The 25,534-nt window shown below is 44.6% G+C and overlaps 2 protein-coding genes across 4 annotated transcripts; one reads left to right on the forward strand and one right to left on the reverse strand.

The window, feature by feature from the left end:
* The first annotated feature begins 144 nt into the window (after positions 1-144).
* Positions 145-6,635, forward strand: LOC139289188 (WD repeat-containing protein 88-like). The gene is made up of 11 exons (XM_070910729.1): positions 145-255; positions 1,000-1,110; positions 1,772-1,860; positions 2,400-2,463; positions 3,351-3,489; positions 3,569-3,698; positions 5,312-5,496; positions 5,835-5,917; positions 6,004-6,072; positions 6,332-6,430; positions 6,510-6,635. Exons 1-11 carry the CDS (start codon positions 145-147, stop codon positions 6,633-6,635), a joined length of 1,206 nt encoding a protein of 401 aa, XP_070766830.1.
* A 595-nt stretch (positions 6,636-7,230) lies between these two features.
* wdr59 (WD repeat domain 59) lies at positions 7,231-25,119 on the reverse strand. Of its 3 annotated transcripts, none has more exons than XM_070901790.1 (27): positions 25,051-25,119; positions 23,897-23,946; positions 23,457-23,592; positions 23,280-23,365; positions 23,097-23,177; positions 22,647-22,684; positions 22,150-22,238; positions 21,944-22,060; positions 21,497-21,574; positions 20,993-21,149; positions 20,481-20,560; positions 20,284-20,407; positions 19,282-19,385; positions 18,944-19,108; positions 18,688-18,783; positions 18,219-18,323; positions 17,929-18,050; positions 15,387-15,540; positions 14,274-14,327; positions 12,502-12,635; positions 11,661-11,742; positions 11,093-11,205; positions 10,435-10,582; positions 9,924-10,005; positions 9,708-9,828; positions 9,476-9,618; positions 7,231-8,867 (listed from the first exon to the last, which is right to left on the reverse strand). In XM_070901790.1, exons 1-27 carry the CDS (start codon positions 25,102-25,104, stop codon positions 8,632-8,634), a joined length of 2,949 nt encoding a protein of 982 aa, XP_070757891.1. In that variant the 5' UTR covers positions 25,105-25,119; the 3' UTR covers positions 7,231-8,631. The 3 variants fall into 3 exon arrangements, with proteins under 3 accessions (XP_070757891.1, XP_070757890.1, XP_070757892.1); XM_070901789.1 differs by having other exon boundaries at positions 14,274-14,330; XM_070901791.1 differs by lacking the exon at positions 14,274-14,327 and having other exon boundaries at positions 9,708-9,834; positions 9,927-10,005.
* Between the last annotated feature and the right edge of the window lie 415 nt (positions 25,120-25,534).

Raw genomic sequence — 25,534 nt, forward strand, 5'->3', positions numbered from 1 at the left:
CCCCTGGGAATGGTTTATTACACGTTAAATCGTCTTACGTCCCATAGCCCCTGAAGGCACCATCTCGCCTTCGTCAGAGGGACTGTTGCTATGGCAACTGCCGCTTCAGAGAAGTACAGTCTCTTTTGACCAAAAGTTTCTAAAATGGCGTCGAAAAACATGAAGACTTTATCAGCGGATGAGGAGGAGGAGAGGACGGAAGAAGAGGAAGAAGAAGAGGGAAGAGGAGCCGGAGAGTGGAGCCACGACACCCCGGTAAAAAGAACGGTTAATGGTTAGCTCGGCTGCTAACGTTAGCTAGGCAGGGTGCGTTTACTGACATGAAGGAAAAGATAGAGACAAGCTTTGTCCTCGTCAGTGGGGGAGGAAATATTCAGATTCTTTACTGAAGTAAAAGTACTAATACCACACTGTAAAAATACTCTTACAAGTAAAATGTAAAAGGAGCTTTGTGTTTCGCGCTGAAACCATTCACCAGTTAACAAAAAAGTAATTTCTTTGATAATTGACAAATCGACAAATTGATTAATTGACTAATTGTTTAAGCTCAATTTTCTTATACTGTTTGGTAGTTTCATTTTTCTACAATACATCATGTTTTAAAGGTTCTTCATGTGTTTTGTGTGTAAAATCTTGATTTGTAAAGTAACTAAAGCTGTCAGATACATACACGTGGAGCAGTAGAAGAGTAGAAATAAATAAAGTACAGTTACCTCACGTGTACTTAAGGACAGTACTTGAGTAAATGAACTTAGTTACATTCCACCACTGGTCCTCCTCATGGAGGGTTGTCTAACGTAAACTGCAACCTTTCAAACAGCTGAATACAAAGAAGTCAAATATATTTATCGGATTCATATTTGTATGGAGTCAGGTGTGTTCACTGTACGTGACTTCATCGCGTGTTGTCGTCATCATGTGTTGTCGTCATCATGTGTTGTCGTCATCTTGTGTTGTCGTCATCATGTGTTGTCATGTGTTGTCATGGTGTGTGTGCAGCTTCCAGTGAAGGTGTTACGGGCTCACAGTGGCTCCGTCACCGCCGCCCGACTCTGCTGCAATGGCCGCTGCGTCCTCAGCTGCTCCTCAGACCGCACCGCCATCCTCTGGGTAACTTCTTCCTCCTCCTCCTCCTCCTGCTCCTCCTCCTCTTCCTGCTCTTCCTGCTCCTCCTGCTCCACCTCCTGCTCTTCCTCCTGCTCCTGCTCCTCCTCCTCCTCTTCCTCCTCTTCCTGCTCTTCCTGCTCCTCCTGCTCCACCTCCTGCTCTTCCTCCTGCTCCTGCTCCTCCTCCTCCTTCTCCTCCTCCTGCTCCTCCTCCTCCTCCTTCTCTTCCTGCTCCTCCTGCTCCTCCTCCTCCTTCTCCTGCTCCTCCTCCTCTTCCTCCTCCTCCTGCTCCTCCTCCTGCTCCTGCTCCTCTTCCTCCTCCTGTTGGTTTCACAACCAAACCAGTTAAGCTCCAATTTAAAGTTTGAATTCTCCGTATAGGGTTTGGTGATATGATAATAAACACTGTGAGAGAGTATATTAATATCCTGATATAGCTTACTGTGCAGACACCGAGTCTTTAACAGATATGATGACACATTGATGAGTAAACAAACACATCAATCACATTCACAGAAATGATGTTTAAATGTGTTTAAATATCTAATTAAGTCCAGTTTGGTCTTCCACCATATAAAGACTGTTTCACTGTGATGCCGCCTCCTGTCACGTCACGTTTACTCTCCTCTCCGGAGTCTTCATCAGTCCGTCTTTGACCTGTGCAGGATGTGGAGAGCTGCAGACCTCTGAGGGTGTTCCATGGAGTTCATAGTAAAACCATCACAGAGTGCGCTCTGATCCCAAACAGCAACAGGTGAGTCTCGACTGACAACAGCTGTTCACAGCCTGCATGTTTAGTTATTGTGGATCATTTCAGATGATTAGTCATCAGCAGAGGGGAACAGGTGTTTCTTATTAGTTTACAATAGACAAACAGCTTTCCATTGAGAAATATTATTAGAATGAATGATTCTGTCTGTCTGTGTGATGTTTGGTATTGATGGTGTAGTGTTGTGAACGTCACACAAACGGGATGAAACCAGACTGAAGTCCTGATGTTGTCCTTATAGCTGAAGCTAAATGTAAAGTTTGTCCTGAAGGTGGCGCTAGAAAAAAGGTTAGAGGGTTACCAAGGTTACCAAGCTGAGGCAAGGAAAAAGATTTACAGCTCAATTCATTCACCAAGACAGTTTAAAAGTGCGTTCCAAACAATGATTAATGATCAGTGGAAACCCTGATGTGAAAGTGAAGCAGGAATATCTCATTTATTGATTACACACCACCAACATCTCAGAGAAACACTTCAGAAGTTCTATTTGTCCTGAGTTTGAATGGACTGTGTGTGTCTGTCAGGATGGTCACTGTCTCCTGGGATCAGAACATGGTGGCCTCGGACCTGGAGACGGGACAGACTCTGGTAACTCGTCTTCTTCTTCTCTTTTCAGTTGGAAGTATTTCAGTTGGAAGTATTCATATTTATGTCAGTTTGCGGTGTTTAAACTTAAAAAAGTGTTTTATGTTTGAGGAGGCAGAGGCCTTAATAACGACATGTAAATATCTAAATCCGCCGTCATCACGTGTGAATGTGATGTCAGCTGCTCCGCTCGTCACTCTTTCATGTTTGCTCACGGAAATTTAAATAAAGACAAAAGAGGTGTTGAAGAAAATAAATGTTCATACTCAAAAAGAATGGTTTTGGTATCAGAACTCAGTAGTACTCGGATCTTTTACTTCAGTAAAAGTACTAATACCACAGTGTAGAAGTACTCTGTTACAAGTAAAAGTACTGCATTTAAATGTTAAGTAAAAGTACAAAAGTATTAGATTCAAAATATACTTAAAGTACCAAAAAGTACTCATTATGCATATTAAGATATGTTTTATTATGATATTATACTTGATGCATTAATGTGTTCATCACTTTAATGCTGGTGGAGCTCATTTTAATGACTTGTGAATTCCCCCCCGAAGATCAATAAAGTTTTATCTTATTTCAGCCTGAATTCATTCAAAATAATCAACTGCTGATTTTATTTTGTGTTATTAATCTGAATCTGCAAAGTAACTAAAGTTATCAAATAAACGTAGTGCAGGAAAAAGTACAACTTTCCCCTCTGAGATGGAGTAGAAGCTTTCTGTTTTATATCATCATAAACTGAACGACTATTAATTAATCGAACTATAACTGAAAGATTGATAAATTATTGTTAGCTGCAGCCCTGTTCATATTTTCATGGAGATGAATACTGATATTGATGATGGTCTGGTCCTGGTCTGGTCCTGGTCCTGGTCCTGGTCGTGCAGTGGAGGTGGAAACAGGCCGGCCTGCTGACCTCCTGCAGCTCCTCGTCCGACGGCCGGCTGCTGGTCTGTGCTGCAGATCCACAGAACGGCGTCTCCATCAGCGACGCAGCCAGCGGACAGACGCTGCACCACGTCAGCGGTGAGACAGCCGGCTCCACCGTCTGATTATTAACACTGCGGGAGTTAGTCAGTGAAGGTGCGTTTGTTTTCTCCCCCAGATCATCACCGATCCACCATCACACGGTGTCGGTTCGACCCTCAGAGCCAGCGAGTGGCCACAGTGTCTGCAGACCGGACCATCAAACTGTGGGACCTGCTGGCTCAGAAGACCACCGTGTCCATCGACAGGTGACCAACACACAGAGACGTCTGCTGCTTGATTAACTCACTGGAGGACCCCTGACCCCTACTGGCCCCTACTGACCCCTACTGGCCCCCACCTCCTCTTTTCTGGCACTCTCTGTGAGTGTGTACTCTGTATATTAAAGCTTTGGGTGCGTCCAAACTCCCCCCAGCTGATTAACATTATAACTCGTTGTTGTGTAAGAAACCAAAGTGACTCAACTGTCCCACTGTTATTACAGACAGTGAACTAACCACAGACAACGACTGCCCCGCTGTTATTACAGACAGTGAACTAACCACAGACAACGACTGCCCTGCTGTTATTACAGACAGTGAACTAACCACAGACAGTGAACTAACCACAGACAACGACTGCCCCGCTGTTATTACAGACAGTGAACTAACCACAGACATAGACTGTCCCGCTGTTGTTACAGACAGTGAACTAACCACAGACAACGACTGCCCCGCTGTTATTACAGACAGTGAACTAACCACAGACATCGACCGTCCCACTGTTGTTACAGACAGTGAACTAACCACAGACAACGATTGTCCCTCTGTTGTTACAGACAGTGAACTAACCACAGACATCGACTGTCCCGCTGTTATTACAGACTGTGAACTAACCACAGACAACGACCGCCCCGCTGTTATTACAGACAGTGAACTAACCACAGACAACTGTCCCACTGTTATTACAGACGGTGAACTGTCCAGACACTCAACTGTCCCGCTGTTATTACAGACAGTGAACTAACCACAGACAACGACTGTCCTTCTGTTATTACAGACGGTGAACTGTCCAGACACTCAACTGTCCCGCTGTTATTACAGACTGTGAACTAAACACAGACATCGACCGTCCCGCTGTTATTACAGACTGTGAACTAACCACAGACATCGACCGTCCTTCTGTTATTACAGACAGTGAACTAACCACAGACATCGACCGTCCTTCTGTTATTACAGACAGTGAACTAACCACAGACATCGACCGTCCCGCTGTTATTACAGACAGTGAACTAACCACAGACATCGACCGTCCCGCTGTTATTACAGACTGTGAACTAACCACAGACAACGACTGTCCTTCTGTTATTACAGACAGTGAACTAACCACAGACATCGACTGTCCCACTGTTATTACAGACAGTGAACTAACCACAGACATCGACTGTCCCACTGTTATTACAGACGGTGAACTGTCCAGACACTCAACTGTCCCACTGTTATTACAGACAGTGAACTAACAGCAGAGGTTTCAGGTGACGGACAGATGTGAGAGCGGTCTCCATGTTCTCATCGAACTGTAAAAACTGAAGCCAAGAAGCACATTTTCCAAAATGTTGGACTCTTCCTCTCAGCAGAAGTAAATGTGGTGAAATGCATCATGAAAGAACACGACACAATACAGTCGTAAAAACTAGATTTTAACTTCAGTTACCACAAACTAATGTACACTTGGTGAACCTGGAGCGCTGGAGCCTCCTGTGGGTCTGCTGGGCAGATGATGATGATGATGATGATGTTGATGATGAAGATGATGATGGCGTTTCTCTGCCTCCTTCACTGTCTTCTCTTCCTGTGTTGTTGATGTTTCCTGTCTCTCTCAGTAACCACGGCAACGTTGTCTCTGACTGCTGCTTCACCAACAATGGGCACTTCCTGTGCACGGCATCATGGGATAAAAGTTTAAAGCTGTGGGACCTGCAGGCCGGAGGGTTTCGGTCTCACGGCGGGACGACGCTGCAGAGAGGCCATGAAGGCAGCGTGAGCTCCTGCAGCTTCTCTGCTGACGGTGAGACCTCTGAGCAAGGCAGCAGCGGTGGCGGAGTCCGCCTCGTGTTCCTGTCCTCAGGGTTCCCACCAGTATTTCTCTGAATTGTATTCTTGGCAGCATGTGTTGATACAGGCTTTGAGACAGCAGTTTAAAGGTTTTCATCCTTCCGCTTTGCGACACAAACTTAAATCTCCATCAAAGGGAGTAAATAAACACGCTGGGATGGAGGGTGTGTTTGGTTTATGTTGATGGTTTGAGTCCAACGATGAACTCCAGATAGTCAGCTACGATGACAGATTTTCAGTTCTGCTTCGTGTTGTCCGTCTAATAAAACCCTTCCTGTCACGTTTGTGCAGCAGACCTGCTGGTGTCTGGCTCCTGTGACAGGACTGTTGCACTCTGGGATACGTCCTCCCTCTGCCAGACTCTCCTCCTGAAGGTGATTTAGCTCTGCTGTACAGTTCACTGCAGTATTGATCTTGCATCATGTATTGTTTTTGTAAAGCTCTGCTCGTGTTGTCACAGGGCCACAGTGATTGGGTGACTGATGTGTCAGTCAGCGCTGACAGGAAGTTGGTGGCCTCTGCCTCTAAGGTACTGGTCCTCTGATATTTGGGCATTATTGGGGAGGCCTTCCTGTGGGCTCAGGTCCTCGTCATTGGGTCATTTGTTCTCCTTGAGGTTGGAACACCTGATTGATCCTTTTAGGATAGACTGCAAGTGACTGCAGCTGGGTCAGTGAACGTTACATCTGGAACACTTACAGAAACCACAGATACATTTGAAAAGTCTACTCCATGGTGCGTTCATGGGCAAGTAAGAAGCTGTGACAGGGTCTCCTCTGTCTCTTCAGGACAGGACTATCAGGTTATGGAACATAGAGAATATGGAGGAAGTCCCAGAGGTCCTGGAGAAGAGGAGGACCGAGGGAACAGGAATTCACATCCTCAAGGTGAAAAACTATCCCTCCATCATCATCGTGACTGAGTTTTATTTCAGTCTGAACTCTGACTGAACGTGTCTGTTTCCAGTGTGAGGAGTGTGGAAAGCCGTTCCCCGTGTCCAGACTACAGACCTCAGAGCTGCTGACCCGGTGCGTCTTCTGTCGACTCAAATCACCCTCCAGATACCGACCACAGCCTCCGCCTCTCATGTAACGTCCTGTCCAGGAGGTCAGAGGTCGGCCCAAGAGCAGCAGCTGGTAGGGACTCAACGTGATGTGTTGATATTAACAGTCTAAAGTCCTGCTAGCGTCCCCTAGAGGCTCCAGCGTTCATTACAGCCACAACATACTGATAAGTTAGTCTTACATACTTACTTCTAACCACCTGTGTGTGTGATGGCTACCCCGTGTGCCCTGTGGTAAAGAAATAATCACGTTTCCACAAGATACAATTATACCCATAAAAAGTGAGTTCAGTGAAGCAGCAGACTGAACACACCACAACAACAATGGAGGAGGAGCTAATAGAGCTTATGTTTAGTAAGACGATGTTCTGGTGTCAGCTCTAATCTGCCCCCCAGTGGGTGAACTTTTTGATCCTCCTGTTACACATACAAGTATGTGAACAATGCTGCTGCTACTGCTCGTCTACGTAAATGTGTTCTTAAAAAGCAGTTTAGAATCAGCAATGTAGTTTGTCCTGAGGGTGGCGCTCAAGGACACGACATGAGGTCATTCAGATCTAAAGGCTTCATACAAACGTTGCAGTATTGTGATTCAATGTCCCGTAACTTAAATGACACTTTGACTGAATTCAAGCATATCTTTATTGTTATTATTATTATTATTATTATTATTATTTTACATAAAGTACATTTGTAAACTATTCAAACGTTCTTTTCCTCACAGAGAGAATTCAGAAAGTTTTTCTCTACTTCACAAACAGTTTGATGGAACAGTGTGAACACATCTGTATTTGTCTGTATTTAAGGCCACTGCGAACATGAAGGTCCAGAAGTTAAACGTCTCCGAGTGAACAACCAAACATCCGTTTCTCATCGCTCCTTCTGAGCAGAAATCCTCTGTTTGGGATAAAATCTTATGTTTTGTTAGCACTTAGCTGTGGAGTCGCTAGAACTAACCGCAGACACTCGACTGTCCCGCTGTTGTTACAGACAGTGAACTAACCACAGACACTCGACTGTCCCGCTGTTGTTACAGACAGTGAACTAACCACAGACACTCGACTGTCCCACTGTTATTACAGGCAGTGAACTAACCGCAGACACTTGACTGTCCCGCGGTTATTACAGACAGTGAACTAAGCGTAGACACTCGACTGTCCCACTGTTATTACAGGCAGTGAACTAACCGCAGACAGACTATGGGGCTTATGGGAAAATGTGTTTGTTAATGGCAGCTAAAAAGGTAAATATTGAATCAAAGACAATACTAGATTTTTTAACTACCGTCTAAACATATGAAGGGAGACATGCGACACACAGAGAGGTTTTGTTCCCAGGCTGGATCTTCAGTTGTTAGAATTGTTACAAATGTCAATGGGATTTTGAATGAGGTTTTCTTCCTTCTGGAACCACTTTGGCTCCATAGAAAAACAATTAGTCAGAGAATGCATCGACAACTATTTTGATGATTGATTGAATGATTCATTGTTTTATCAAGAAGAAAATGTCAAACAAACTCTCTGGTTCCAGCTTCTCAAATGTGAATGTTTTATATCATTAACAGCTGGTCGGACAAAAAGTCACCTTGGTTCTGGCTAATCGTGATCGACATCTTTCACTATTTTGAGACATTTTATAAACAAAAGGATTAAACAAAAAAACGAATGAGTAGATGAGGAAAATGATTGTTAGTTGTGGTAAAAGTACAGAAGAGCAGCAGCTCGGTGTCAGGTCAGTGAAGGAGGCCTCACATCTGCTTAAGATGGTGACAGCTGAGCACAGACCGGCTCAGGCTGCAGCGGGGGGTTGTGGTGCTTCTAGTGTCCCAGTGGAAATGTGGTCCTGAGGAGAGGTCAGCAGGGATGTAGTCTGGACTCTAGAGCAAAGTGATGGACTGGCTCATCATCAGAGGCTCCGGTCAGTCGCATCATCGATGGGCGTCCGCTCTGACTGACCGGACACTGATCGGACCCCTCCCCTCTCGGGAGGTGCGTTGGTTTTAGTCAGCAGAGCGTCTGTGTGGTATCAGAAGGTGCTCTGCAGCAGACAGTGGCAGCCGCAGCCGGCCGGACACTCGTCCTGCCGGCGGAACCAGTCCATCATGTGACTGGTGTGTCCTCCGTGACCGCAGCTCAGGCAGAAGTTGGAGGAGCCGCGCACGGCCACGTGACAGATGGCGCACTGGAAGGTCAGACGCTTACAGACGGCACACTGAGTACCACGAGCCTGACTGCGACAGTGACAGCAGTACACACCGAACTCTGCAGGGAGACAACACAGAGCAACGTGATATGAACGAATTAGAGACGCTCCGCTCCATCAGGCACTTCATAACAATCTGCTGCTGATCCAGATGTCTACAGAGGTTGTCTGTATTCACACACGTGTCAGAGTCTTATTTGGCTGTGGTGCAGAAAGTCTAAGATGGGCTTTAGCGAGCTACAAGCTAATGGAGCTAACAGAGCCTCCCTAATTTCTTTGTCTTTGTGTGGAGCTCATTAGTATCTCATTACACATAAATTCCACCTTCACCTTTGTGTAGCTTCAGGGGACGTGTACTCGTCTCAACAAACTTTAGGTCAAAGACAAGTCTCCAGAGCTCTGACGGAGGACACAGTGCTGCTTAACCAGCTCTGCTTTCTTTGTTATTCTACTTTTTCCCTGAAGAAATGTGACTTTTTATCTCATATGTTGGACTAACAAAATCAGAATTTGACTTCTTATTGTGACATAAAGGCCACAGACTGGCCTGCACAGGATGCACCTCTGCTTGGTTTCCCAGCATCAACACACATTCACTTCATGCACGTCCGGTGAACTGGAATTTAAAAAGTTGAACTTCTCCAGCAGCTGTGAGGACTGAACGTACCGATGCCTTTGTGAGGTTCAGGAGGGCAGGAGGCGAACTTGAGCACGTCGGCTCTTTTCTCCCTCAGACCCCAGCGGTACAAGATCTCACCATAACACTTCTTAAAGTCATCGAACTGCAGCGTGTTGGCGGGGTCCAGCAGTCTGCAGGAGGAAAGGAAATGACATCAGAGTGACATCACAGTTGTGTTAATGAAACACACACCAGTCACGCCAGTTCTCCCACCGCCCACCTCTTGTTCATGTCGTGCTGCTCTCGCTCTCGTTCCCGTGGATCCGTGTAAACCTGGTTTCCATAGCGATAGTCGTCAGGGGAGGATTCACCCCAGGGGGTGGCGTGCTCCGAGTCTCTACCTGCAAACAATAACAAAACACGTGATTGGGTGGAGAGGAACCCAGTGATGTAGTAATACGGCAGTCGGCCTGCGGGCGGCGCTGCGGAGTCTCACCTGTGTTCCAGGTGGTTGTCGTGATGGAGTCCGAGGTGCTGGAGCACGAGCCCGAGGTGACGGAGCTGGACGTGTAGCTGGGCTGAGACAACAGACACAGTATGACATCACTTCCTGAAAGCCTTTTTTTTAATAGTAATGTAACTTTATTTAAACAGCGTGCAGAGACAAGCTGAGACAACATCTGTCACACCTGCAGTTTTTAAAACTTTGGGTTGAGTTTGAGTTTCAATGAAAAAGAGTTGGAATAAATTCACTTTACATGGAACTCGACTGTGTTTCAGTATTTCTGCTGTATGTGAGTGTTAATAATGAAACTATTATTTAACTGTTCTATAATATACTTTATTATACTTTTACTATTTTGTCTTCCTGGCAGCTTTATACTTTTTAAATTGACTCGATGAGACGTCGGACTTGGTGCTGAGTTTGAGCTGAACACATGGACACCATGTGGGGGAGGACAGATTCAGTTTAAATAAAGTTTAAAGTTAAAATGAGTCAGACTTACATATCGTGAGTGGTGCGGGGGGAACATGGAGGAGCGTGATGGGTGGTGTCCGTACAGAGAGTAACAGTCTGGAGGAGCCTGAGCTCTGAACACGCTGCACAGCATGGCCAGAGTCTGAACGTCGCTCATGTGACTGTAGTGATCCAGACTGTGGGGGGGGGGTCGACACACAGATCGATCGTCTTTACATTTACATCAAGACCTTTTCTATCCTGCTGCTGAAATACTCCAACCTGTTTTATTACATCAGATTTCAACATGAATACAAACACCAAGAATCTCTACTTCATCCTGTTATTATTCTGGTGTGTGCTGTAGATGATCTCATGGTACTACATACGTCAGTACTGCAGTATTAATTCAAGTACAACACTGCTCGTGGGTACTGTGTGTATTTGTACTGCTGCCTTGTAATTGTGACTTTAGTTAGTCTTTTTTCTTAATTTATGTTTTACTTTATTTATCTGTCCTTATCTCTGTGTTTGTGCTGAATTTGATAAAGGATTATCTAATCTAATCTAATCTAATCTAATCTTGTCCTTTGACCCAAACAACTAAAAGTGTTTTACTTGTTTTTGGGTTTCCGGTCAGTGGATTGAAAGTTTACTGGCTGCGACATGAAGCTTCAGCTCTGATTGGAGGAAACAAATAAACTCACAGAGTCTCCAGCAGCTGGCGTCCAAATGGGTGTCTGGCCCAGGGGGTCTCTGTGTCCGGGTCTGAGTCTGGATTCAGGTCCTGACTGGTGGCTGCAGACGCCAGGGCCCACACCTACACACACACACACACACACACACACACACACACACACACACACACACACACACACTTTGTCGTCAGCATTTCACAGGACAGATGTGCTGTAGGTCAGACAACAGGTGTTGACTGGTTGTCATAGCGCCACCATCAGGACAACTGTATTAATATCCCGACTGGAGGAAAACACTTGCACAGATGTTTCTATTATATTAAACATTAAGTAGTAAGTATTAATTAGCCAGTTTACCTAATTAATGAGGACAGAAAGTTCACATGTCAGTATGAATATATAACATTTAGCACAACTCAATTATCTGTGAACCCTGGAACTGTTCAGCGTCTATAGTCTGAAGTGTTTAGTTTTAATGTTTTTAAGACCTGAAGTCGATGATGTTGAAAGATGAACCTCAGACAGTTGCTGTAGCGCCACCATCAGGAGACCCGTGGTTTGAGTGTAAGCTGTTTACCTTTGCCACGTCTCGGCGTCCGGCTGTGAGCGCTGCTGCTGCGTTCTTCTTACATGTTTCCTGGATGTCGTTCATGTTCAGACTGAACAGAAAACATATAAATAATATATAACTGAATGCACACAAACATCATGAGAGATATTTGTACTGCAAGTCAACAGACTCCACTAAGCTCTCCACAGTGACCTGACGATTTGTGCCCAGTAATCCGCCTGTCAGGCTGCACCTCCTCCCAGCTCCATGAATCAAAAGGTTCGTCTGAGTTTTCAGATCAGAGCTGGCGGAAAATTCGTTGAGGTGGAGGTTTGATTTGACGGGCTGCTAACAGTGGCTCTTTATTGGACTATTTCATGCAGAAAATGATTGGTGACTAAACTCTGCAGATCTGACAGTTCTGAGGAAACACGATCAGTTTGATCATCAGGGATCGATTGAATTTGCATTAAAGGTTCATATGAAATACAAAAACCTTCACAGTGTCAACAGTTTTCACAGGAACTACTTCTTCAGTAGAAAGTAGTTCCAATGAAACTAGTTGACACTAGTTTGTGAGTGATGGGGACACAAAGTAAAGTCACTCATGTGCATTGTTTTGGGGTGGAGGATCGATACAACGAGCGGAGGAGATAAAGTACGTGTTATATATCTTTTATATCTGCTTGAGCTGAACCTTTGATTTCAACTTTCTTGTGATTGACACTTTAGACTTTAGGCAGCAACTACAGATTATTGTCATTATCCATTAATCTGCAGGGTATTCTGCAATGAATCGTTTGGTCAATAAAATATCAGAATATGTAATAATCGGACGGTGTGTTTGTGTTTCGGTCTGGTCCCTCACATGTAGCTCTCTCCCAGAGCCTTGTGGACCGGCAGCAGACAGGAGATCTCCTGGATGATGACTTTCCCGGCCAGTTTGATGGGACGGTTGCCGTAGTCCGTCCCCTCTCGCTTCGTCTTAAACCGGCGGGATTTCTGACAGACAGACAGACAGACAGACAGACAGACGGGAGGAGGAGGGAGACAGCAGGCGCAGAGGAGACAAAGCACCACCTGATTAAAAGTGGTCTTACTGTGAGAGACTGTTCACACTGCGAGACTCCCACTGATGGTGGATGGGGCCAGAGGTTCAGACTGTTCCTGTCGAGGAAAACGTCCTTTAAAGAGGAACTTTAAGAACTTTCTGAGGACTTCATACAGTTAGTACATTCTTCTGGATATCTGAGGCCCCAGGATGGGGCTGATGAATCGTAATGTTGGAGACAAACTTTCCAAACTGAAGGCTCCACAGGATCGTCAGGGCTCAGCCTCCCTACAAAATAAACTTGAAGTATGAATCAGTTGTCACGGTGACGGACCTGTTGAGAGTCAGTTTGTCTGTGAGCGCTCGCAGTGTGAACACATGTTAGTCTTCAGTTTATTAACCAACTCATGTGTAGCCTGAACAGCCAAATCACAAATCAAAAATGAAGTTGACGCTGCGGTCACAGAAACCTTCCTGTTGTTAAATGTTAGTGAACAAAAGCTTTAGACAGCTGGAGACAGACAGGAAGTCAGGCAGCAGATACGTGTTCTGAATTAGAATCTAGCTAACGATGCTAGTCACTGTTGCTAGTTTTTGCCTCTGGTAGGAAGCACATTGATGGTAGCTAAGCTAACAGTAACTAATGATGCTGCAGAGCTTCAGCAAGAACTGCAGGAAACGTTTTCACTCTCCAGCAAACTTAAATTATACTTCTCATCTGTATGAATCATAAAGTCGAGGTTCACGTTTACAGTTTGTGACCGACGTCTGCGTTCAGTACAGAGCTGGAGTCAGGACGTGGTTAGCTTAGGTTAGCATAAAGACTGGAAACAGGTGGAAACAGCTAGCCTGCTCGTCTGAAGCTCACTGATTAACGTTTGTTTCATCTGAACACAAACAGAAATATTTTAAAACACAGTTTGTAGATTTAGGGGGAGTTACGTGCTGCGACCATTTCTTGGCCGGGTGCCGAGACTTTCTTGTCATCTCTTTGTCGCCGTGAGGTTGCCAGGCAACCAGCAGAGGCTCTCGCATTATTTTCCAAAATGTCTGACTATTTCTTAAAGGGACCTTTAAACGCTGCCGCCCACATGGTTTCAGGAAGTAAATGTCGTGACGGTCTCTTTCGAGTTTATTTTTAGGTGTGCTGACTTTGTGTTGCTGTTATCTCAGTAATGTACTGAGGCAGCATTTATTTCCCTTCTGTTTGGCTTTTACGTTGGTTTAATGACCAAGTAAACTACATTAGACCATCAGTAAAGACTCTACTTTATTCCACTGGGATGTTAACACACGAGACTTGATGACAGAATCAGGAAGTGTTTCTGTAACAAAAGTCAAAACCTCAAATTCAAGTAAAAAGAAATCGTCACATCATCCAGTTTGACTGATTCACATTAAAATTCTAATCCAGGACACCTGATGTCAGTTCACTCTGTTAGCAGCTCTCAGTCTGTTAGTTGAGGGGACGTCAGCCAATCAGTGACATGCAACAAACAAGGTTAAAATCCCAACGAGGAAGAGGAGGAGCGACGGAGCAGAGAGGACAGAAAAGAGGGATGGGCGGTTTGATGGACAGAGCTCAGTACCGGCCAATCATGGAGGGTTTGGACAGACCAGCGACGGGAGGCAGAGATTGGGAGCTTCTGATTGGAGAAGAATAGGAAGGAGTGGCCCACAGCAGCATGGGGGCAGGTGATTGGCCGGAGAAAAACAAAACAAAAAAAACAAAACAAAGAGAAGCCCATCAGGGAGACAGCCAGTAAGACAGAGACGGGACGTTTAGATCACCACAAGACATCAGCGAGCTCGTCAGGTGCTGCTGATCAGTGACTCAGCGCCCCACATTCCCAGTCCCCGTGAACTACCCATCGCCTCAGTGTATTTGCTGGGAATGTGGACTGTGAAGGAGGCAGCGCTTCACACAGGTCACAGTGAATGAGTAGAGGTAATGAGTAGCGTCCTCATTACGCTTTTCATATGGAAGTTAATTAATGACAAAAGTACTGATGGAGAACAAGACGGCTTCTGCCTGACAGCAGCTTCATAAACACACAGCGAGTTCGAGCGTGAGGAAGACAAACAGGTCGTTTTCTCCCAGCAGACATTTTGACTTCAGTGAGAAAATCACAGGTTATTAATAAACACTGACGATGGCTCTGTTCAGTTCAAGTGTCCCAGTAAAGCAGCATGAACAACAGCAGCAAGTCAACATGTCTGCTGAGAAGCTGAACGCTTACACTCACACTGCTGAAATTAGTTGAATATATTCGATCAACAGAAAAGTAGTCAACACTTTTAATGTTGTGACTCATTTTAAAGTGAATCACGTTTTTTTGGCAAAATAAGCACTCAGAAGGAGCAACCTTGGTGTTAAAAGACTAAACAATTGATCGACAGACTAACCAATAATAAACTAAATCATCTTTTGTTCTGAGATCTTCACCTACTGATTAGTGTGCTCAGTAGTTTTGACTTCAGTGGACTTCCATACAGTTTGGAGAGACATCTCCAAAAGTAGAGAAAGGGTTAATGAGATAAACACTCGGTGTGTGCAGACTGACACACACACACACACACACACACACACACACATGTTCTGTATGTGTGTCTGTTAGTTCAGTCAGACACCCACAAAGTCAACTGGTCATCTCTGCTATAACCTCACAGATCAGTGATACTGGTGTGTGTGTGTGTCTCACCCGTTCTTTATAGTAGAAGGAGGAGATGGAGACGGTGTCTTTGTCGGAGCGAGTCGGGCTGCCGCTGTACAACCGCAGAGTGCTCTGAGACTCTGAACGCATCTTCATCGGAGTCAACACTCCGCTGTGATAGGCTGAAAGAGCTGACAGGGACCTGAACACACACACACACACACACACACACACACACACACACACACACAGACACACACACAGATGGGTCCAGGATGTGTTTCACTTAGCTTAGCACACAGACTGGAAGCAGGGGGAAACACTCACATCCAGCTGTAGATTCATTTCTATCACTGGGAGATAAAAGTTGGTGTTTTTTGTTGACACTTTGAAACAGGAGTGGTGTTTTTAAACGCATCGTGTGCCGCCGCTGTGTCTTAAAGGTCGGGTTCAGGCACCAGTATGTTGTCCAACATTCACACCTGATTACCGTAAACATGACTAGTTGGTGACTGTACAATGACTAGTTGGTTACTGTAAACATGACTAGATGGCTACTGTAAACATGACTTTTTGGTTACTGTAAACATGACGAGATGGTTACTGTACAATGACTAGTTGGTTACTGTAAACATGACTAGCTGGTTACTGTAAACATGACGAGATGGTTACTGTAAACATGACTAGTTGGTTACTGTAAACATAACTAGTTGGTTACTGTACAATGACTAGTTGGCTACTGTAAACATGACTAGTTGGTTACTGTAACCATGACTAGTTGGTTACTGTAAACATGACTAGTTGGTTATTGTACAATGACTAGTTGGCTACTGTAAACATGACTAGTTGGTTACTGTACAATGACTAGTTGGCTACTGTAAACATGACTAGTTGGTTATTGTACAATGACTAGTTGGCTACTGTAAACATGACTAGTTTGTTACTGTAAACATGACTAGTTGGTTACTGTAAACATGACAAGATGGTGACTGTAAACATGACTAGTTGGTTACTGTACAATGACTAGTTGGTTACTGTAAACATGACTAGTTGGTTACTGTACAATGACTAGTTGGCTACTGTAAACATGACTAGTTGGCTACTGTAAACATGACGAGATGGTGACTGTAAACATGACTAGTTGGTTATTGTACAATGACTAGTTGGCTACTGTAAACATGACTAGTTAGTTACTGTAAACATGACTAGTTGGTTATTGTACAATGACTAGTTGGTTACTGTAAACATGACTAGTTGGTTACTGTAAACATGACGAGATGGTGACTGTAAACATGACAAGTTGGTTACTGTACAATGACTAGTTGGTTACTGTAAACATGACTAGTTGGTTACTGTACAATGACTAGTTGGCTACTGTAAACATGACGAGATGGTGACTGTAAACATGACTAGTTGGTGACTGTAAACATGACTAGTTGGTTACTGTAAACATAACTAGTTGGTGACTGTAAACATGACTAGTTGGCTACTGTAAACATGACTAGTTGGTTACTGTACAATGACTAGTTGGCTACTGTAAACATGACGAGATGGTGACTGTAAACATGACTAGTTGGTGACTGTAAACATGACTAGTTGGTTACTGTAAACATAACTAGTTGGTTACTGTACAATGACTAGTTGGCTACTGTAAACATGACTAGTTGGTTACTGTAAACATGACTAGTTGGTTATTGTACAATGACTAGTTGGCTACTGTAAACATGACTAGTTGGTTACTGTACAATGACTAGTTTGTTACTGTAAACATGACTAGTTGGTTACTGTAAACATGACAAGATGGTGACTGTAAACATGACTAGTTGGTTACTGTACAATGACTAGTTGGTTACTGTCAACATGACTAGTTGGTTACTGTACAATGACTAGTTGGCTACTGTAAACATGACTAGTTGGCTACTGTAAACATGACGAGATGGTGACTGTAAACATGACTAGTTGGTTACTGTAAACATAACTAGTTGGTTACTGTACAATGACTAGTTGGCTACTGTAAACATGACTAGTTGGTTACTGTAAACATGACTAGTTGGTTATTGTACAATGACTAGTTGGCTACTGTAAACATGACTAGTTGGTTACTGTAAACAGTAACAACCAACAAGATGGTGACTGTAAACATGACTAGTTGGTTACTGTACAATGACTAGTTGGCTACTGTAAACATGACTAGTTGGCTACTGTAAACATGACGAGATGGTGACTGTAAACATGACTAGTTGGTTACTGTACAATGACTAGTTGGTTACTGTCAACATGACTAGTTGGTTACTGTACAATGACTAGTTGGCTACTGTAAACATGACTAGTTGGCTACTGTAAACATGACGAGATGGTGACTGTAAACATGACTAGTTGGCTACTGTAAACATGACTAGTTGGTTACTGTAAACATGACTAGTTGGTTACTGTAAACATGACTAGTTATATGAAACACACGTTGCAATGGACTACAGTGGTATTGTGAAGGTGCGGCTGAAGAAAGACACTAATGTCCATGAGTTGTAGGATCTTGATACTGTAGAAGCAGATTCTCCGGCTCCTTTAAAAACACTTTGTCTGTTTCTACCTGGGAGTGGGCTCAGTGGGCGGGACAGAGCGGTGCATGGTGATTGGTCGGGTGAAGTAAACCAGACAGCCGGTGCCACAGAAACGAGCGCCAGAAGTCCGAGGGAACGGGATGTTGGCATCCTGGGGAAAAAAAGATAACTTTGTAAACACAAAGAGAGACGGAGAGACAGCTTTGTCTTTTATGATGCTTTCACTTCCTCCTCCTCTGTTCCGATCATCAGTCTGTGATGGACGCTGTGATTTCCTACATTGTCATCCTGCTCCTGAAGGTGTATATGTGTCCGTTACCTGATAGGAGCCATATGTGTTGGTGACTCGAGGGAACGCCTGCAGGGCTGGAGTGACAGGGTTGGACAGGACGAAGGGGCCGGTGGGCGGACCGTCCTCCTGAGTCTGAGAGAGGAGACATGTTAGAAAGCGAGAGCTGGAGGATTCAACTGCAGCAGTAAAGATGCAGGATGAAGTCCGAGAAACTGTAGAATATAAAAATGTAATATTAGCGTGAAGTCCGCTGGCTCCCTCTAGAGGCTGCAGAGTTCATCACAGAGTACAGCACAATATAAAGGTTTGTCCTGAGGGTGGCGCTAGAGGAATGATCATGGGGACAATAAAATCTATAGGGTTCATCCTCTGAGGAGCAGGAAGGAGATCAGAACATTTCTTGGAAATAAATCAACCATCCAGTGTGAACAAGAAGGAGGCAGGAAAGGAAAGGATGAGGAAGGGAAGGGAAGAAGGAAACAAGGTGTCTCCTCACCATGTCCGACTCCAGACAGGACACCAGCTGCCGGACACACGGCTCCAGACAGTTCTGGTTCCTCTTCACCTTCTGAAGAGACGTGTCAGTCAGAATCTGTCAAACACAAAGAGTCACTTCTCAGAACATCATCCAGGTTCATTCTTACTTTTAGAAAAGAAAGACAGGAACGTGTTGATGTTTGACAAGTTTAAATGAAATGTAAAAATTAGATACATCAAACAGTGTGTTGTGGTGCGTTCAGGAGCCTCGGTACCTTCTGGATCTTGGTCTTCATGGCGGAGGGGATGGTCGTCGGGGAGACGAACTGGAAGGTGGGTGCGGCGTTGTTGGGATACTGAGCGGGAAACTTCACCACCAGGTGAACCTGATGGCTGCCGAAGTGAGCCGACACCACGCAGCTGCGGTTCACCGCGTCCATCTGCACAAACAAAACACTTGAGTCGGACAGTTTTCCCGGCTTTCCGCCGCCTAATACAGGAGATTATAATCAGGAACAGGAAGTTGCTGCGGTCAAAGTGACAGCAGAAGAAGAAGTCCTCAGCTCTGTCCCCTGATCCTAAATGTCTGTTAAAAGTCGTGTCTCAGTCTCACCTCCACGTTGACATTTCTGATCTGCAAGTTGACCAGAGAGAACTCCTGCTGCAGAGTCTGAGGGAGACCTGAACCCACCACCGAGTCCTGACGGACGTCCTGATCTGGGAGACAGACGACAGGGCGGAGAGAGGACAGGACGGAGAGAGGACAGGACGGCAGGAGAGAGGACAGGACGACAGGACAGAGAGATAACAGGACGGAGAGATGACAAGAGGACAGGACAGACGGAGGACAGGACGACAGCACAGACAGAGGACAGGACAGGCTCAAACAAGGTGGAAAAACATGACGGAGAGAGTCCATCAGACTGGACTGAACATCATGTTTGATTTTATTGGTCATGCTGGCAGTGTGTCTGTCTCTCTCTCTCTGTCTGTCTGTCTGTCTCTCTCTCTGTCTATCTGTCTCTCTCTCTCTGTCTGTCTGTCTGTCTGTGTCTCTCTCTCTCTCTCTCTCTCTGTGTGTGTCTCTCTCTCTGTGTCTCTCTCTGTCTCTCTCTCTCTGTCTGTCTCTCTCTCTGTCTGTCTCTCTCTGTGTCTCTCTCTCTGTCTGTCTGTCTCTCTGTCTGTCTCTGTCTGTCTGTCTCTGTCTCTCTCTCTGTCTGTCTGTCTCTCTGTCTGTCTCTGTCTTTCTCTCTGTCTGTCTCTCTCTGTCTCTCTGTCTGTTGGTCCAGACTGAAACACCTCATCAGCTGTTGGATGGACTGTGATGAAATGTGGTCCAGACCGTCATGCCCCCCCCCCCCCCCCCCCCACCCCCGCCCCCTGATGAACTGTAATAGCTTTATTGACCCTCTGACATCATCTAGTGTGCAGTCTGGTGTGTTTTACTGAAGTGGGACACAGTACTCAGTGTTTTAATAGTGTCCATATCTTCTTATGATTTGCCTTGAATCGTTTCTTGAAACACATTGAAAATCTCTAAAATCATCAGTTGTTTTTTAATCTGTAGGAAACGAAATATTTCATCTGCAGTGATTTACACTGAAACATTTCTCACCCTGCAGGTTTTCGGAGGCGGGACCGACACTGAGCTGACTCTCCTGAGACGACAGGGACTTCTCCGACTCCACGGTGAGAGACATCCCCTCCATCAGGTCCTCCACCACGTCACTGACACACAGCTACACAACAACACACAGGCATGAGGACAAACCAGAGACAGGAGAACACTCGTCTCTCTGAGGCTGCACTGACCTTCTGCAGCTGAGGATCCACCCTCCAGATCCTCAGAGTCTGGTCTCTGGACCACGTAACCAGCTGGTAATCCTTAGAGCCTGCAGAGACGACAAACAACAACAAGAAAACACCGTAAACAACAACACAACAAACAGCTGTCAGCTTCAGAGATATGGACACAATTCATATGCTAATACTTCAATACATCAATATTTAATATTGGATAGTGTCAGATATCTGATACAACCTGCTGACAGATGACCGAAACATCACGGAAACACTTTGTGGGACTTGTTATAGACGCATGTAAACGTCTGCTCAGGAAACAGACTGGTGTCCCAACCTGAGAGGAGCGTCTGTTTCATTCAAAACATGTTCAAGAGTTCAGACGGATCAAAACAAAGTGTCTGATTTACACAGAACTTGGGTTCTCTGTGTTTTCTGGGGGGACTGTGAAGCTGCACTAAAGACCTGAAGGTTTTGCAGGAAGTGTGTGAACGTCTCCTAATCCTCAGCGTGTGATTGGTCACCTTCTTTCTGCGGCCTCCACTGGAACTCCAGCACCACGTCGTCGTGTCCCACGAAGGCGTGGACGGGACTGTTGAGGTCGAGCGTGCTCCACAGTAACAGACTGTTCTCTCTCCTGAGCTGAGGAACCATCACTGTGACCAGACCGTTAGAGAACGGCTGACAACACACACACACACACACACACACACACACACACACACAGGAAACATGTGATATGTATGATGTCTGATATACCGGCAAAGCTGGTTTATCAGGACCTGCTGTAACAGGTACTCCCACTATGATCTGGTTTATCAGAACTGAGATTAGAGATTAGATTTATGTAGAGTGGTCAGTGTGACGTACTGTGTGTGGCGTTCTAACTCAGATTTGTATCTGTACATATATATAAACATATATATATGTATATATATATAGTTTTTGCTGTAATACTAAATTTCCCTGGTGGGATCAATAAAGTTTGATCTGATCTTTTCAGTCTGAGCTCAGGTGTCGATACTCACCGTGTACCTGGCCTTCCACACTGGTACTTGACAGGACAGGATGTTCAGATACTTCCTGGGCTGTCGGTAATCCCAAAACTAAACACACACACACACACACACACACACACACACACACACACAGGAGAAAGTAGAGAAGTTAAACACAGGAAGTCTACTGGTCTCCAGAGTCCGGCTGCATCTTCAGGGAATATTTTGAGTTGTTCTCTTACAGATGTGTCGCACAGATGTATCTGATGTATCTTCAGCCGTGTCCTTCGAGACATCCTTAAATAAAACGTGTTTTTCCTTGAAGCCCGATGTAGTGTGACGTGAAAATGGCCGACTGAATCACAAATACAACAGACAGCCTGTTTTCTTTTGACTCTCTAATGGAAACAGTCTTAGTGAGCAGCCTGTAACAAGGACAGCGTCAGCGTTGTGTTTGAGTCTGTTCGTCGTTCTCACCCTCACTGAGTTGTCCTGGCTCGACGTGGCCAGGATGAACTCGTTGTCCGGATGCCAGTCGAGGCCGTGGATCTTCGACAGGTGAGCCGCCACGTACTCCGCCGCCGTGTTCGGCTTCTGTCCGGAGAAAAATCACACAAACATTTCCACCACTGACGCTCACATACGGCTCACTGTGCAGCTCAGATAACACGCCGTCTGCTCACTCGTTTATCCCAGATCCGTACGTCTCCGTCATGACTGGACGCCAGCAGGTACTGGTTCTTCCTGTTCCACTTCACCTGAGACGCCCCGGCTGGAATCGAGAGAGATGGGATGAAAGGATGAAAGCGGTGTGAACTTACAGAAAACATTGGTGATTTAGCATCTTTTTGCTCTTTAACTACAATCATCGTGTTCACTTCCTGATGATCATCTTTCCAAGTCACCCCTCAGTATATAGATTCATGAAGAAAAAGAATACAAACAGGAGTGACTTCATCCACTGGTGAAGAGGAACAAACATGCCTCATTCAGTGGTGGCACAACAGATCCACCTGTCCACCTGCAGGCACTCAGGTGGTTAAAAATAAAACGTATTGGCACAGCTATATTTTATATTTTTCAGTTCTTAGCAGCATTTACTTCAGTTTATTTCTATAACATCTGCTCCTGTCACTCCTGTTTCCTTCATTTAAGCTGATTTAGCCCTTTAAATACTCACCAACAGCAGACAGCGTCACCGTGGGCTTCCGAGTGTCTCTGTGGACTCCAACAGAGAAAACATGTGAGTGTTTCCATGGAAACTGACGGTCTTTCTTTATGTCTAATTCTGCAAATGAACCCAACTGACCTGTAAGTGAGAATCACTACACTGTTTACATGATCGTTCATGGAGTACATATTTCGTTGAAATTAAAAGTTCACTCTTAGAAACAGTAGTTGACCAACACAGACGGAGAATACAGTAAGTGGACCTTTAGTCAAGAAAAAGAAAAATGTGAATTTGGACATCTACAGCTCTCCATCAGCTGATGAAGGTCATGTAACATGAACGAAAGCTTCAGAACAGCTACTAAATGGACCTCGTGGTGAGCACATTTCATGATTCAGGTAACAAAGGTGTGTTCAAAGCACCTGATGATTCATTTTAAAGATCATAACTTCCTCTGACCTGGTGTCCCAGATGTATATGTAGGTGTCCACTGAGCTGGTGACCAGGAACTCGGGTTCAAACCAGGACCAGTCCAGATCACTGAGGACGGCAAGACCTCACAGTGAGTCCATGAACGCGTCACAGTGAGTCCAGAGTGCCTGCTAACCTCCAGAGAGGTGCGTTTGATTATACTGCTGTTACCTGATGACCCGGGTGTGTCCCTGCAGGGAGGTGTGAACTTCTCCACATCCGTCCCTCCACGAGTACAGATCCACACGCTGGTTACTCTGAAGACAACACACACACTCAGAAATACTTTTCTTTATGTACAGACATCCTCTCATGTACACGTTAGTCATTATTAACAGCAGAACTCACCGAGGCAGCGAAGACATGGGACTCTGATTTGTGTGGATTCCACTGGACCGTCCCCACGTCCCATTTACTCTGTCGGCTAATCTTCTTCGGAGGTTCAGACGGAGCCTCCAGGTTCACCATGTACAGGAAACGCCGCCTGGAAAACATGTAGAACAAGAACACAGTTTATGTCAACGGTACTCCTGATTTCATGATGTCAAAAGAATCACTCTGGTTCTATCAAGGTCTTTTAATCTTTGACGTTGTGCTGAGCAGCACAGAAGAGGGGTCCCAGAAACTACAACAAAGATCTTCTCCTCTTCAGAGACTAATACTTCCTCACTCACCACTACGTCACATGACGGAGTTTAGACTCAAGTCTAGACTCAGGTCTAAACTGAATTACATTATTTTTTTTCCACAGTGAAGAACTGCGGTGCGTTCAGGTGAACTGAACTTACCCGGACAGTACGGCGTGTGAGCCCAGGCAGTCCACTGACATGGCGGTGGCCTGAAAACACAAGAAGAAGAAGAAGGTGGCAGTTGATCTGGACATATGGCTATATATTGTATTCATATACTGATTTTTGAGAGAGATATATATATTTGAGAGTTTTAAAAATCTGATAACAATATGTTGGCAGATATTTATCTTTTCTTTTACCATGACACATAACATAAACACTTCATCAATGATCTTTTAAATATGGTTCTTTAAGAGTGTTTGGGACATTTTACAGTGTAAAAATAAAACCTGTCAGCCTCTCTTGTGGAACACATCTGACATTTCTCTCCTGATGTTTACTGATACTGATCAGCTGACAGGAGCATCGGTTTGACCTCTGGAGTTTTTCATCATTAGGTCCTGATCAAACATCATCATGTGATATTTTGGACACTGAGGACACCTTAGAGGGTTTTATTTCACTTTGAAAAACGTGCTCGTTGTCAGCCCAACAGTTTTTGTACCAGTACTGGACTCTAGACCAGCAGCAAAGACTGGACGTCCACATCATCTGCAGATGAACGCTCCCAGACATGTTTGACCCCATGAGACCGGCTGCTTCAGTGTTTTATTGTTCCTACATTATTTACCCTGAGCGCTGAAATGAAAGTCTTGTTTGTCCGATCAACTGTCCAAAACTCAAATATATTCAGTCTACTGAGACAAATCAACCAGAGGATGGATGAGGTTTTACTTCAAAAACAACTGATTCACTGAACAGATGTGTTGTCCATTAATATTCTGTCAGATTTATCGATTAATGCAGTAGTCGATTCAGCACTAAATCTTTGGAATAACAGTTCAGACTCACAGAAGCTTAAAGGCGGCAATTAACAAGTATTTTCACGAATAATTAACGTTCGCCCTAATTTAATTATTGTATTTCTATTACTTCTATTACTAGTTCGAATATGGACGTTAAACTCTGTTAACTCGACTATTCATGATTCATCAGTGTACTGTTAAGTATGGCGGTGTAAACCTGGACGGTGTGTTACTTTTCCTGACTCTGTGGACTCTGTTAAACTCTCCTCCACCTGTCCACCTGTCCACCTGTTCACCTGAGCTGTCAGTCACTTTATTAACACCAGAGCTTTCGGGCAGAAATACCTGGGCATCCCGAAACTCAACCACCACATTCTCACTGCTCCAGCGGGCCGCCATCTTCCTTCATCTTCTACCGTCAACAAAGCGTCATGTGATCGTGATGAGGCGTGACGCTGCGTTCGCGATCTTTGCGAAAAACGGTAATATCAGATGAAAGAAATGATTCCTGTAAAAATACCGCAAAATGCCGTCAATCAGTACGGCAACACAATTGCAACGTTTCTTTGGGTTCAAAACACATTAAAATCATTTTCTAATCGTTTTTCTTAACACATTAAAATTAATGTAACGTTTACTTTATTAAATATCTCGAGGTAACCTTCAATAAACCTAAATAATGTATTTTAATGATGAAAAGCAGACAATACATCTTAAACATACCGTAAATAAAGTAATGTATTGTAACATAATACAAATAAAACACAGACATCAGACGTGCAAACACGTTTAAACACAGTTTAAATACAAGCAAATCGCGTTTAAATCA

Source organism: Enoplosus armatus, chromosome 1 (genome assembly GCF_043641665.1).
Source record: "Enoplosus armatus isolate fEnoArm2 chromosome 1, fEnoArm2.hap1, whole genome shotgun sequence".
Taxonomy (NCBI): Eukaryota; Metazoa; Chordata; class Actinopteri; order Centrarchiformes; family Enoplosidae; genus Enoplosus; species Enoplosus armatus.

Bases quoted from the DNA above. Each gene is read 5' to 3' on its own strand.
- wdr59 (XM_070901789.1), bottom strand. From the start codon at position 25,104: ATGGCGGCCCGCTGGAGCAGTGAGAATGTGGTGGTTGAGTTTCGGGAT. The intron at 23,366-23,456 runs GTGAGTTCTGCT...TGTTGTCTTCAG, and splicing joins CCCATGTCTTCGCTGCCTCG to AGTAACCAGCGTGTGGATCT. The intron at 20,408-20,480 runs GTCAGTGCAGCC...GTTGTTGTGTAG, and splicing joins TGGATCCTCAGCTGCAGAAG to CTGTGTGTCAGTGACGTGGT.
- LOC139289188 (XM_070910729.1), top strand. From the start codon at position 145: ATGGCGTCGAAAAACATGAAGACTTTATCAGCGGATGAGGAGGAGGAG. The intron at 2,464-3,350 runs GTAACTCGTCTT...CTGGTCGTGCAG, and splicing joins TGGAGACGGGACAGACTCTG to TGGAGGTGGAAACAGGCCGG. The intron at 5,497-5,834 runs GTGAGACCTCTG...ACGTTTGTGCAG, and splicing joins CTGCAGCTTCTCTGCTGACG to CAGACCTGCTGGTGTCTGGC.